Source organism: Aythya ferina, assembly GCF_964211825.1.
Source record: "Aythya ferina genome assembly, chromosome: 5".
Classification (NCBI taxonomy): Eukaryota; Metazoa; Chordata; class Aves; order Anseriformes; family Anatidae; genus Aythya; species Aythya ferina.
Window position 1 is genome coordinate 1,526,576 of NC_140301.1, and position 14,215 is coordinate 1,540,790.

At 35.2% G+C, this 14,215-nt stretch overlaps 1 protein-coding gene across 4 annotated transcripts in view; it reads right to left on the reverse strand.

Moving 5' to 3' along the window:
• Positions 1-204: 204 nt before the first annotated feature.
• USP47 (ubiquitin specific peptidase 47) overlaps positions 205-14,215 on the reverse strand; it is a 51,755-nt gene continuing 37,744 nt past the window's right edge. For 3 of the 4 annotated variants that reach the window (XM_084519776.1, XM_084519775.1, XM_084519777.1), the window contains 10 exons: positions 13,151-13,270; positions 10,980-11,757; positions 9,154-9,329; positions 8,897-8,977; positions 7,728-7,843; positions 6,549-6,667; positions 4,683-4,813; positions 2,844-2,891; positions 2,634-2,764; positions 205-1,635 (listed from right to left, as the gene is read on the reverse strand). In XM_084519776.1, coding sequence (XP_084375902.1) covers positions 1,461-1,635; positions 2,634-2,764; positions 2,844-2,891; positions 4,683-4,813; positions 6,549-6,667; positions 7,728-7,843; positions 8,897-8,977; positions 9,154-9,329; positions 10,980-11,757; positions 13,151-13,270 — 1,875 coding nt within the window. In that variant the 3' untranslated portion in view covers positions 205-1,460. Of the gene's footprint in view, positions 1,636-2,629; positions 2,765-2,843; positions 2,892-3,782; positions 3,904-4,682; positions 4,814-6,548; positions 6,668-7,727; positions 7,844-8,896; positions 8,978-9,153; positions 9,330-10,979; positions 11,758-13,150; positions 13,271-14,215 lie in introns of those variants that run through there. The other variant, XR_014693216.1, reaches the window with a different exon arrangement.

The window sequence follows — 14,215 nt, forward strand, 5'->3', positions numbered from 1 at the left end:
GAAAACAACTGAAAAAAATGCAGTGCGTATATAAATCCGGGGGAACAGCAGACAGGCTACAAAATAATTCCCATAATACTCTGTGCATGGCATGTCCACATATATACACAAATATACAGACTTAAAATTCTGGAATTGCCTTGGAAAAGCCTATTTCCATGAAATAACTGCCATTTTTCAAATAAAAACCACAACATTTAATGATTAAAATGCAACAGAATGAACAAATGTTTTATTGGCATGTTCATTGTTGTAAACAGCATCTGGCATGAAAAAGTTTACCAAAATCTTTTGATTGTTATAAATTAGGTGTTTTTTCAAAAACTAAGGAGAATTGTTCTCTATTGATCTTTATGGACCAAAGCAAAAAATTGCTGTTCCTAGGCTTTGCGATGAAATCATGTTGACTGCATAAGTCTTTGCACCACAACCTGAAATACCAAGTTTATATGTTGAGGTGTTAGAGATTGCCCCCATATTTGACTATGAATAGCTATGGAATCAACTCCAGGAAAAATTAAGATGACTTTCAGCAGGTGGAGAAGATGTGAACTTGTAATAGTCTCAAAAACAAAATGTACAAAAGAGTAGCTGAACAAAACAAAAAACTTCATTAACAAGGGGAATATAACCCTAAAGTACCCAGCATTATCAAACAAAAGGAATACAAATTTAAATAGGTAACTACACTTTCAAATGTACACAATGAATGTTGATATGTGAAAAGAAATACCATGGTAAATAGCTGAACTGCAGTTCTGTTAAATGGATAGGGCAAGTTTTATTTACACATTGGATGCAATATAATAGAGCTGCTCATCGGGCTTCTGTAACCTGTTAAAAACCAAGTTTACCTTTCAACAGCATTTCTGCAAAAACAAAATAACCCTGGCTGGCAGCTTTCTACAGACCTCTCAGACCACCCGTTTTATGGGAAAACATTCTCAAGACTTGTACACTTGTAGCACTTCCATTACATTTTTAAACCCTTTTTTGCTGCTTTTCCATAACCAATGTGTTAACATTTACTTCAGACTGTCTGATGAGGTAATGTGTGTATCAGTGAAACAAACAAAAGGATTCTTTCATGGCCTTTGCACAGCTTTTATTATTAAGCTATGAGTAGCCTGTTTGAGGCTAGTTTCACTAGCTACTATGTGCACACTGTCCTCAAAAAGAATTTCCACTCATTTCCCTCCCCACCCACTTTTTAGTTCTAATCTTTTATTTGCACATCCCTTTTAGCTTTACAGTACATTTGACTATAGTGCACAACATGATTCCAAGTCAAACAGTGACCCAACAGGGCACTGCACTTCTGATTGGTAACACAGCCCAATCAGTGCTGGTGTCAGCGCTTTACACCTAATGAGTGTCCTGCCGTAATGGCACTACACAGTAGTAGTGAACCTTCTTATTTTGAACAAAAAAATTCCCCAGGGAAAATGCTATAGCGAGTATCAGTCTTGAGTCAAATCTTTATTTGGTGCTCCATCCAGATATATTTTTAGTGCTTTCTCTTTACGAGGAGAGTAGGTTACGCGGTGTCCAGTTTTCTGGAGCCTGCTGCTTTCTTTTTTCATCAGTTCATTTCTCTGTTCATCTGTTAATTCCATTAATTCTTCAGTTTTATCCCTAAAAATAAAAATACGTTAAAAAGCTGTTAAATTTAATACAATGACAATCAGATTTCTGTATTTTCTCTCCTGTTAGAGCAGCCTAGTAAAGTAACAAAACTAAGCGTAATATTCCATGCAAATACTTTTCCTCTTCTCCATTGACTAACATTAATCCAAAACTGCTTTTCTAACAGCAACATTCAGTATTTTAACTGACAGCATACTCAACAGAAAGCAGCAAGAAACAAGCCTTTGTTCAATCTACCTGATTACTCCTATTCTTTGTAAACAACTGCAAGTGACTGTTCTTTATCCTGTCACAGCCCCAGCAGTAGAAGCAGCATGTCAGCCAGCCATTACTAGAAACTACCAGCTATTCTCCCAATTTCCTTCACTAAGGCCAGTATGTTATCAACCAGCGTTTCCTCAAATTCACGTTATGAGTAGTACTGTAGAAGGAACATATTAATTACATTCCACTGTCACTCTCCAAGTCTAGCAGAAATTACAATATTAAAGCTCTTGGTCTTCAAAAACTGCCTCTGGGCTACTACTGTCAGCTAATTAATGTTTCTCATGTTAAAATTTTTAATCCTGGTAGCCTCTTTTCTAAAGAAACCACGCTGATTTCACATACACAGAACATAAATTTGTTGCTCTCTAATGCCTATCATGACTCTCAGACTCCAGTAAGGATATGGTTCCACTTCAAGAGATTAAATCCAGATACACACTCAAGCATAGCAACTATCTTTTGTATTCTGTATTATTTTCAATGATTTGTGAGGAAGAAGTGAGTAAAAGGGAACAGTGTTTGTTTTCTTAAAACAGTTGATATCTGGTTTTGTAGGAAATAGAGACGCATACATATTCCAGTTCAATGGTTTCAACCATCTACCAGAAGCATTTTTCCTTCAAGAAAAAGGAAGGATATTTTTAAGCTTCTATTGATTACATCACCCCTCAAATCTTAAACGGATTTTTTGCATTATTATACTGTAATAAAATACATACCTATAAAATATTACTGCACCATCATCACAAATGTACAGAGGCCAGACATTCAATGTTGATACTTTAGGATTCCAGTCCAAATCCTGGTGAATCTCTAGTATGGAAATGTCACAAGGAAACGTTCCTCTACCCTGAGAAGAAGCAATTATTTACTGAGTAAAATATACAGTCACACATTCACGCCAATAAAGTGTTAAAAAAAATACTTACCTTTGCAAACTCTATATTCTCCAAGGGTATTCCACTTACTTCACTCAGCTGTGAAGTGGAAAAAAAAAGATTGATTTATTATTCGAAATCAGTGTTAGCCAAATCTACATTAAGTCAATAGACCTGTCAAATCTAGAAGTAGGTATTTTTCAAATTACAATGTCACACAAGTGACACTTGCTGTGACAGAGTTTCATCAAGTTTGTCTCTTTACAGGGAGGTGACAAAAATTAAAATAGAAACAATAACATCCAAGTTCCATGATACAAAGTGACCAGCTGCCTCACTTTAAACCTCTATACCCAGGTCTAGGTCTTTGTCAGTTTCACTGTATCCACAGAAAGCTACTACAATCAGGTGGATCTGAAAGCAAGTGAATTCAAAATTTGTATGCCTAAATTCCATCTACATACACCTGCACTCCCTACCATGATACCCACCCACCCCTTACCCAACAAGCACTTTTAACTGCTCTCCTCCCTGCATGCATCTCTGAGTGCACAGGGTGCATCATCCCTCCTGTCTCCCCCTCCTACTGCCCTGCCCTAGTACCCTCCACAGGATCACACAGCTCTGCCTCAAGTGGCTGCAGTGATGTCACCTTTGCTGAGCAGTTGCATGATGCACACAGGCTTATCGCTGCCTGGCCCTTAACTGAAGTACAGGCCGCAGTCTTGTGCCCATGGCAATGCACACACTAAATTAGATAGATTTTTATCCTTGGCTTCTTAGTCCCCCAAAATTTGTGGATCTCCTTTCTAAGATTCTTGCCTCCATAAACTCTGCTGTCAAAACAGATGTGTTCGTTCTCATCATGAAATCAATGAAAAAAGACTAACAGCCAGTAAAATTTTCCAACTCCCCTTTCCTTAGGAAACTAGGCTAAATAAAAAAATACTAACAAAATATAGAAAAAATCCTGAAACACATTAGCCTTACTCTGCTAACAGAATTTGGCTGAATGGAGAGAGCTGACTGTTACCACAGATGTGTCAAATTCAAATTACTGATGTGAGCAAAAATTAGCAGCATTCCTTCCAAGAGGCTTTAAAGTTGCTCCCTGCAAGAAAGGAAAAGCCAACTCTCACTTCTGCTAAAAATGAAGACAAAAGCTGAATGATGTTCCTTTTCCCAGCATATATACAAACCCCTATCTTATAAATGATGAATAGGATTTCTGCTGTCATCACCATCCACGGTGGGTTTCTTTCATCTTGGTATCACTACGTATAAACAACCATTTTTAAGAAGCCTGCAACAAACTAGACTAATAAAAATTCTCAATGAGATACTCTGCTAGCATAGCACATCTGCTTGCCTATTAGAAGGTTCTGATCTTAAGAGAAAAACGCATACTAAACCCATATTTATTTGTAATTCAAATATAGTTCAATTTACCTGCTACAATTACACTGTCTCTGAACAACAGGTCAAATTCAAATATGATGAGGCACAAAGGTTTAGTATTTTGGAATAACTTTGGAATAGCTTGGAAAAAAACAGGATGACAATAGTTTAATTTTTCTTTCATATGTTTTTCAAGGATGAGACAGAGGTTGAGTTCAATATTATGCTTCCTAAAGTTCAAGATATGACTTTTTTTTGCATGTGTTCACCTGAATACTCTGACAAATGCCTATTACATGAAACTAAGTAGTAAAGGTGCTGATTCATATGTTTTTGCTGACAGAAATGGACATTCTCAGTTCCTGAAAAAAAAATAATACAACAACCAAGGAACAAGTTTATGTAGCTACGATACTTCTGTGCTTCCCAGCAGAAGACATCAAAAAGGCTTTCAGAAATCACAATAAACTTGCATCGTGTTAGACATTTTACCTTCTCTTTCAATTCCTCAACACTGCTACTTTCTAGCACGACTTCCTGGAAAGAATCTAGTTTCATCTCTGATGGTCTCCATCGTCTTGATAAAACTGCAAGCTGTGACATGGATTTCATCTTTTCTACTCCTAAGAAAGAGAAAGAAATATATTATATTAACATCACAAAATAGCTTATTTAAAATTAAGGGTTTTCCCCTTATATATATATAAGGGGAGTATAGGCATATTCAAATATGGAAGACTGCACTACATATATACATATATATATATATACACACACACATATACATATCCATTAAATATTAAATAACCCATCCAAGTATGTTGAAAGAAGCCTACCAAAAAGAGGTTGGAGAGAACTGGGAGGAAGGACCAGGAATTCATTATACTATTCACTGTTATCTCCTCATTTCAAAGATTTTTTCATAAGCACCATCTCTTGAATAATGTCATTTATTCCTCTTCAGGATGCACTCTATTGCACCCACTTTGTTACACAGAAAATAGCTAACCGTCCAACCAGAGGCTGACCTCCAGACATTTGCATGACTTTCCTCTGAAATCTGGTATTTATTCAAGTGCTTCACTTTTCTTTATCACAATAAAAACTTTCCACATTTCACTTCTAGATTATACAAATTATAGAAAACAGCGGGGTACAGCTGAATTTTCTACAACTAGATCAAAGTAGCATGCTGTTCGGAAAGCCTTAGTTACACAAAATACTACAGAATACTTGGAAGCCCTGTAGTCTATAAAATAATATTAACTATAATATTCTGTGAACTAAGTGAGTTTTACTAGGCTAAAAAGTAATTACCTCAAGACCCAACTCACCACGCAAAGAGCAGAACAATTAACCTGAAACTAATAAAAAATTAAACTGAAATTTTAATTCAGGTGTGAGCTGATAGATATTTCCCTAAGAATAATCTACAGGACAGTTGAACCTCCCACGTTCATTTCAATTTCTTATATTTGATTTGACACAATTTTCTTAAAGATGTACAATACCATGACTGACCATAGCTGTCCAAAAAAGCTTATGGCACTGGAATAACAGTTCTATTAGACTTCCTTAAGGCAGGTATGCTTGTGAAAGTTTGAGCAAATGGAATACACGTTCCACATCTATCCCTCAACAGACATGTAAAAGGGAAAACAGGTTGGCCTATTTTTTTCCCCTTAAATTATGCTTTTGCATACAGAATCCAAAATTTAAGGGTATATACAAAGGTAACATAAATGCTGTATTTTTAGTAATATTTAAGCAAATGTTAAAGAAAATCTGCTCTCTAAAATTTAAGTCCAAAATTATTTTGATGAGTGATGTTTGTTCAAAAAGTTATCAATTTATAACAGAAGACGTGTTTTTATTCCACTTTTGTCTGAAAAATAAATTACTGAACAATTGTGCTGCCTTATAGAATTTATATACGTACATGCACACATTTACAAATGTCACCAATAATAGTTCAAAAATTAAATACAAATAAAAGCATAAGGTATAGGCAAACATACAGCTACCTTTAAGTGCAATGAAAACACAATACTGCATACTGTGTTACAGTATGTCCACAAGTTTCCAAACAACTACATAAGATAACATTGTTAGACCTTCAGTGCATCACAGCCAAAGGAAAACTACACTTACACAACCCCCATAACTTCATGCTAAGCTTTTATTTTGAGTTCTTTTGCTTCTTCTTTTTTTTTATTTCCTAATGAACTGCTATTACAATTTCAGTATTATTTGACTTAAAAATATGGAGAAAAGGAAGCATATTTTCCAATATTCTCTACGTAAAAAGAAAACTCTAACATGATCTTTACTTTCCGCTTCATAGTATATAATTATTACCATCAAGTATTTCTAGGAAGACCTCCCAATTGCTTGAAATATTGATATCTTCTTCATAGATATGATAATCCAGAAACACAGTGCCTGGGTTCTTCCAGGTTTTCTTTCGTAGACGAAACCTGCAAATAAATGAAGGAGAAAATAGTAATTTTTTATCTGCTCAAAACCACTTTGCACTGCCACAGAATTAAAACTTGATTTTTATTATTATTTTTTTTTGACTAGGTTTATCAGGTAAGATTTTAACATTCTGAAATAATCCTGACAGCAAGGTATCACCATTGGCTGGTAGTGCTGCATCAACCAAAGAAAACAAACCCGTATATGCTTGTTCAGTGCAAGAAATATATAAGGACCACCTAGAAGAAGATAACAGTTTCTCATGCAGCATAAGCAGAATATTCCCAAAGGCTTCCTACAGTTATCCCTGCCTTTTTTTTTTTTTTTTTGGATGTGATTGTGGAAGAAGTGGAGAGGAGGAGGGTAAGAGCACTGGTATCTGGTTTATGTACTTAGTTCTACTGCATCAATACAGTCACAAGCTAAAATAAATAAGCTTTGAATACTGGTAAATAATGACATAACTAAAATGAGATTAAACAAAGTAAAAAGTTAATTGCAGTGATTTTCCTGCACAGAAGTGGTCATATTTTGTCACGTGCCCTATAATTATAGGGCATTAGACAACATAACTCTGGCATGGCAGACAAAAATCCTTTGGCCAAGTCATGGTGTGGTAAGGAGAAATACCTGGTCCACATCTAGGTTTCTATTTGTTATCTCAGCAGGAAAGGACCACTTTGTCATCCAGGGTTCACTGCAGCCTGACTTCACGCATATGTTAAGGCCCCACCAGCTTGCCTACCAGATCCTACTGCTTTCACAAGTTTTTCTTAATTCCAATTAATACAGCATGTCAGGTAATACACAGTACATGCGACATAACTTGAAATTGACAGCAAGGAGTACGTGGAATCAAGACCTCAAAATGAGTTCAACCTCGTTCTACATGAGATGAAAACCAAGAATTGCTAAATTGATGCTTGCAATTCACAGATCCAAATACCATAGTAACTTGCTTCTGCTCCTTTCCTAATATCCTCTCTCTCACCAGAGAAGAAATAAACTTTAATGTTATATTTAATCAATTAACTTCAACCCTGACTGCAGTCTCTTTACCTGTCAATCGTTAAGTCCAGGCCACACTGTTCTCGAAGCTGAGGAAGCAGCTCCTCTTTTGACTGTCGGACAGTCATTCCTTTAGCAAAAACCGCATCTAGAAGAAACTTGCATGGCTATAAACAAATAGCAAATGATTAAAGAATTTATTAGAAGAGGAAAAAAAAATACATAAATTTGCCTTCTGATCATGTTTTGAAACCAGTCCCATTTACCTAGCTAAATGATCATTACAATGCCTTTTTGTAAACAAGGTAGTCTGATTAAAGTTAGGATCAAATTGTGTATCAACCATGTTTTGACAGTCAAAATCCGAAGGCAAGCCACTGCAGAAGTAGTGTCTGGTCTCTGAATTACTAATTGCTACCATTATATTAACATTTTAAACAATTTGAAAAGAACTTTTAGATTTTCAAATGAGCAGATTTATGGTAATAAATATGCCACTTTCTTGGGTTTCATTGGTAAGATAGACCAGAACACCATGATCGGAAATAATTTTTAAATTACTCTTATTGCCTGCTATTACCAGTACAGATTCAGTCTCTTATGATTTACTAATATATAATCTTTAGTTTTATCCAAACTGTAAAATCAGAATTTAAGGGCTCAATAAGTTGAAGACTGCAGTAGAGTAAAATCAACTTCTATACTTTTCATGTCCCAAAAGATGCTACAAGTGAGCTGCGTTATGACAAGAGAAACAATATTGTTTCCAGCACTCCTTCAGGATTGTCTTATGCAGAAAGAGGAGTATCTAGCTAACCTACCACATCTACCAATAAGCACTGCCTGCCAACCATGATTTTAACATTTGTACTTTATTATTGAAAACTGCAAAAACAAACAAAAACAGTTTTTGATTTGGAAAGAATAACACACGACTTTCATAAGTTTAACGAAAGTTACTTGCATTTGTCCTCTATATACATTGTAGAAATAAAAACATCTGAGAGGCATACTATAGATCACATTCCAGCTGCATACATTGAGTAACATGAACAAAGACAGCCTCTAATTCCCTTACTTAATCAAGAAAAAATTATAGTAAAGTAGAGAGAAAATAGGGTTCTTTGTTTCCTCTCCAAGATCTCTGAGAAAGTCTTGGCTAAAGCACTTAATAAAACTTTCATGAATTGCTATTCATCTTGAAATTATCAACGCCTTACCTCTGGTTCATTTACCAAAAGCTGATAGACTTTGACTCTGTATTCACCCTTCTTAAGGGCTCTTCCAAGTCTAATAGTTATCTATAAAGAGGAAGGAGTATCTGTTAGTAACTACAAATAAAATTACATTTTGTATCACTATCAAGACTAATGTAGTGATTTAACCTTGCAAGTAATTAAAAGTTGTAAATTAAATTATTTAATTGGGAATATTGTACCAATGTATTTTTAATTATTCAAAATAACTTCTGAATAACCTTATTGTCATCAGAAAACGATGAAAGGGTCTCATTGAGCCGAACACTCTCAAACTCTTGATTGCTGGCGTAGACCCTAAAGACTTTGAAGTGAGAGGATGGTACTCCAACAAAGGGCTCCAAATGTTGCTTGAAGGCAGACAGTGTAATTCTTTTATCAACATGTACCATCAACCCTAAGTAAAAATGGAGATGAAAATGGCATAAAACAGATACAAAAAAAAAAAAGCATTCTAGAATATGACTTCCATATATTCAGTCATTACTTGAAGCAAAACAGTACAGAGAAGTTGAAATTCTAGTTAATGGCCACATTTACATTTCATCTGATGAAGGTTTTACTGTAATCCTTACAAGCTTTGCTATATTTCACATGTTCACAAGCTGACAGTCTTGAAAGGACTAAGCAGTCCCAAAACTGCTCTGGTTTTCAATCGGTGAATGAAGAATACATAACTTCGCTTCACTAAGACTACAGAGTCAGTCACACAGAGCATTTGCAGATAACTCCCTACAGGCTTCCACTGTCTTGAGAGATACACAGAATCAGCACATCTAACTCAGCACATCTAAGTTAGGGCTGGCTAGGCACAAGCCACAAATTCTTCTCTTGTTTTCAGGATTAAAAAGTTTGGTTCCCTGTTCTGGAAGGCCACGTGGTACCACAAGGGAAGCTCAAGTTTACATTAAGGAATTTTTTCACTGAGTTTTTTTTTTTTTTATTATTATTAACATACGAAAGAAACATTCTGGTTATGTGAAACTTTGAAACAAAGTAAGTGATTTATCTTTACAAAATGTGTTTCTTAATATTTGCAATATAGACTTCACCACAAAGTACACTATGATCATTAGGAATTAGAAATACAGCATGACATAGCTTGCTATATGAGCAATTAACTAAATTATAAACCTGTTCATATTTAAGTAGCTCAAGATTAGCCACAAAGAAAAGTCCTTCCATCAGACATTTTGTTCAAACTCTTTAAGTAGTTGCTATCAAATCTCTCAACCTAACTTGAAAAATGAAAATGTTTCTTTACAAAGAAAATGACAAAAATATTCCTTATCAATTGTTACATCAGGATTTCTGGATTGAGACGAAAACCTTTGCCTTTCAAAATATTTATCTTATATCCTGTTGTTCTTTAATTACTCTTATGTTAATTATAAAACATACATAGCTACTGAGCATTGTTTTAAAATTTTATCTTTTTAATGAAAATTAAAGTACTTAGGGTTTTACACTGAACTTATACTATCACAGTCTCAATTTGCCATAGGTTTCATTGTACCTATCGTGTTTAAATCAATGTAAAAGCAACAGTCTACTGAATTATATGATCAATATCAAGTACATCAGTATTGATTACATTTGAATTCTCAGTTTTGAGTTTTCAGTTTTTTAGATCTAAATGTTAACAGAATTAGTGCTCTGTGAACCACAGTAGTTAACTTGATTCTGAAACGGGCAAATCATCCCCAGAAAATGCAATCATTTTTCCTCTCACTAGGAGACAACTCAGCTTGTTCTTCAGAAAATACCTTCTATAGAAGGAAACAGATGTATCTTAGATAGATGCAACTTAAATTCTTAAGAACAAAAAGACATACAGTTTAAGTACAAATCACTGACTGAAAGACCAAAATTAAGCTAGATTTTAACTGACTGTGACACCACACTTCATCCTTGCACTTTAATGGAAGTTAATTTTACATATTAAAAATAAAACTTCAAAGCTTTCATTAGACTTTTTAAACAAAGCATATTAAAGTAATCTAGACTTTACTATCATTTAAAGCATTTAATAATAAAAAATACATACATTTTTGCCCTTCTCCTGAACCTTCATCTGCAGTGTACGGTTCTGACTTAAAGTACATATATTGTGCTTCTCCTCTACTCTTGCCACTTTCATCATATTCACTGTCTGTTCCAGAATCTTCTTCTGCTGTGTCCCAGGTTTCTTTCTTCCCTTGATTTGCTTTTGATCTCCTACTACTTGTGATACTATGAGAATCAAGTCCATTAGCCAAGGGAATTGGGGCATTGTCCACATTGCATAAAGTATCACTACTATGACTAGAGCTAAGGATATCACTGTCTACTGAACTTGTACTCCTATCGTTATTTACATCCGAATCTGACCTTTCCTCTGACTGAAGATTTTCTGGATCAGAAATCTGAATTTGGTTTTCAAGTTCTCTGTTTTCTGCTGATGCTGATGAGTCTATTTCATTTGAAGGTGATTCAATATTTTCAAAATCACTGGCTTCTGTACTTTTGCTGCTGTCTCCATTATCACCCTCTTGCTGCTGCTGCAGGGACAAACTTTTAAGCTTTTCAGTGCTTTCTTCCAGAATTGCTTCAACAGATTTCATGTTGCCTACAGGTCCTTTTACTCTTTCAGAAGCTTCATCCAAGTTGCCTGAATCTCCACTAGGCTTCTGATAAACTGAACGTCTAAACTGAGATCCAGGAGACTGCTCTGGTAATGAAACATATAATTTGATTGTATTTGCATGACGATCCAAAAGTTTCCATAAATGAGAATCTGTATATGCCACATGATGATCTAATGACTCCGAGCTTTCAATAAATACCTGAACACAAAACAGCAGTGTTTTTATCATGTAGTACTACATTAAAAGCTACAAAAGCAAACAGATAGGATTGAGCGCACATTAGAAATAATGTCAATAAGCAACATCATCTTTTAGCAACAATTTTAAAATAGATTTTTAGAGACAGAAACTAAGAAGTCCATAGCTTAGTTTTCCTTACTTTCATGGTCATGTTAAGATTGGAGTGACTTGTAACCAAACCGACTATCTACAATAAGCACTATTTGGAAATTGAAGCTTTATGTTTTGAAGTGTACTTGGGTATCACTTCCATGTACACCCTTCATATGTACAGTAACACTAATTACAATAGTAGTGACGCCAACAACTACAGATAGTCTTTATTTTCTAGTATAGCATCATAAAAAAGAAATATTTAAATGCATACATGGGTAAACAACAGGGCAACTTAGAAAACAAGGGACCAAATTTCTCTTTTTTCTTTCCAAAGACCACCACGTGAAAGCGAAAAGTTTTGATTTTTTTTTTTTTTTTTTTTTTTTAAGTTTTTGAAGTTTTTGAACTGAATAACAAGTCAATGACACTGTTTTGCTGAATTATAAACTATGGCTTTCACTAATTTTTGCTCATCCAGGATACTGTGATCTTCAGCCTTAATTTCAAACCCAAATGATATTCAAAACTGCTAGATGTGCTATTGCTATTATAGTGAAGAGACCAACACTACAGACGCCATTTAATGACAAATATTATTTAAGCACCAAGTTACTCTTCTTCTGAATGCAGCCCCTCAATATGCTGTAACTTCTGGTTAACCCTGAAGTTCTCAGGCAGTTGGACTAGATCTTGAAGGTCCCGTCCAACAGAAGAATTCTATTATACAACTTGAATCGGAAGCATTTACTCAAAAGATTTTTAGAAAGTATAGATTTGGCTAGGGGGATTTACACAGTAAAAATTACTGAATTTAAGATGAAGACCCACAACAAACTTGCTCTTAGCTTTGAAATTTGCCTATTAAAAACTTTAGCTCTGAGAGCAGGCATAGCTGTTAAGAACATTTAAAAACAATTTGGGTTTCATAGTAATATGCAAACCCTTTTGCCCTAAGAGTTGACTTTTAAATCTCCATTGTAAAGTTTTTAGCCATTACTCTAGCCACAAAGTATCACACAGATTTCTGATTTTGAACATGTGCTACCTTGTTATGTACACTAGGTTTTATATACAGCCTACAGAATTCATTGGCACCACAGTATTTGCTCATTATCAAAAAAAATACAGTACTTTGTACTTCAGAGGAAAGTAAAAAGTGACTTTTCCTATGAATTCCATACAGACATTCCTACCTGTTACAACACAACACTGAAGTCTATAAATACATGAACAGTTTAAAAACTGCAGCACCTACCTTGTTGCTTCTAAAAAAGCCTTCAGCTTTCAGCGTTTTGCTGGAAACATTCAGAAGACGCAAGTCATTGTAGCAACGTTCTAATACTACCCGCATTGTTTCAGCAGGCAGGTGTGTAGCCTAAAATAAGACATTCAGCGTAAAGTAATGTGCATTATTATAGATGTTCCAGTATTTGAAGATTAATCATATGGAAAGGGTAAGGTTTGTTTATTGACTTAAGACTTGCAAAGACCAGGAAGGGGTGTGTGTGTGGGAGGTGGAAATACATCCCAACATCCTGAACCTGTTCAGTCCCAGTTCCTTTCCTCCATCCTTTGACACATAAGGGTTAGTTTTTCCATAGGATGAGAAGACTAAAATGGCTCAGAGAACTGGCGTAATGTGAGTGACTAGTAATAAAGGAATCAGTCCTATTCTTTAGGGTGTAAACCAAGTTTTGTGTACTGTTTGCTAAATAGTTAGCCAGTTTGAATTCAAAGACAGAAACCACATTTCATAATGAGTATCGTTAAGTTATACCCACCACCGAACAAATTTACACAGAACAGATATGTAAAATGGTTGCCTTTTTCCTGTTCAATGGAAGCAGCGTTGGACTAAGATGGATTCCATGGCCTACAACCATCTAAAAATAATTCTACATCTTAAGTAGCTGCTGGGATGAAGAGGAGGGCTTGCAGGGACACTATGAACAGCTTTAGATGTCAAATTTAATTACTGAAGCCAATAAGGAAAGTTGCACATTGTTTCAGTTATATGGTAACAATTCACTATTTCTGCTGCTGATTGCATAAATCAGGGAGGTGATTGAACTTACTAATCCAAATGAGTATCAACTTCACTCTTTAGCTTCTCCAAAAAGCAGATTATCTGGTAAATTAGTAAGAAACAGGGCCAGGAAGTAGCTAAGCTTGTGCAAAAGCCAGGGTAGAACTATGGGCAGAAGAAGCAGATTGCTCCTTTTGGCAGACAGGCTCAACTGTAACTAACCAAACCCTGTGACAGGATACACAGCATAAATGACCTGTAAAGGGTGCAAAATTTCATTGTATACATATGACA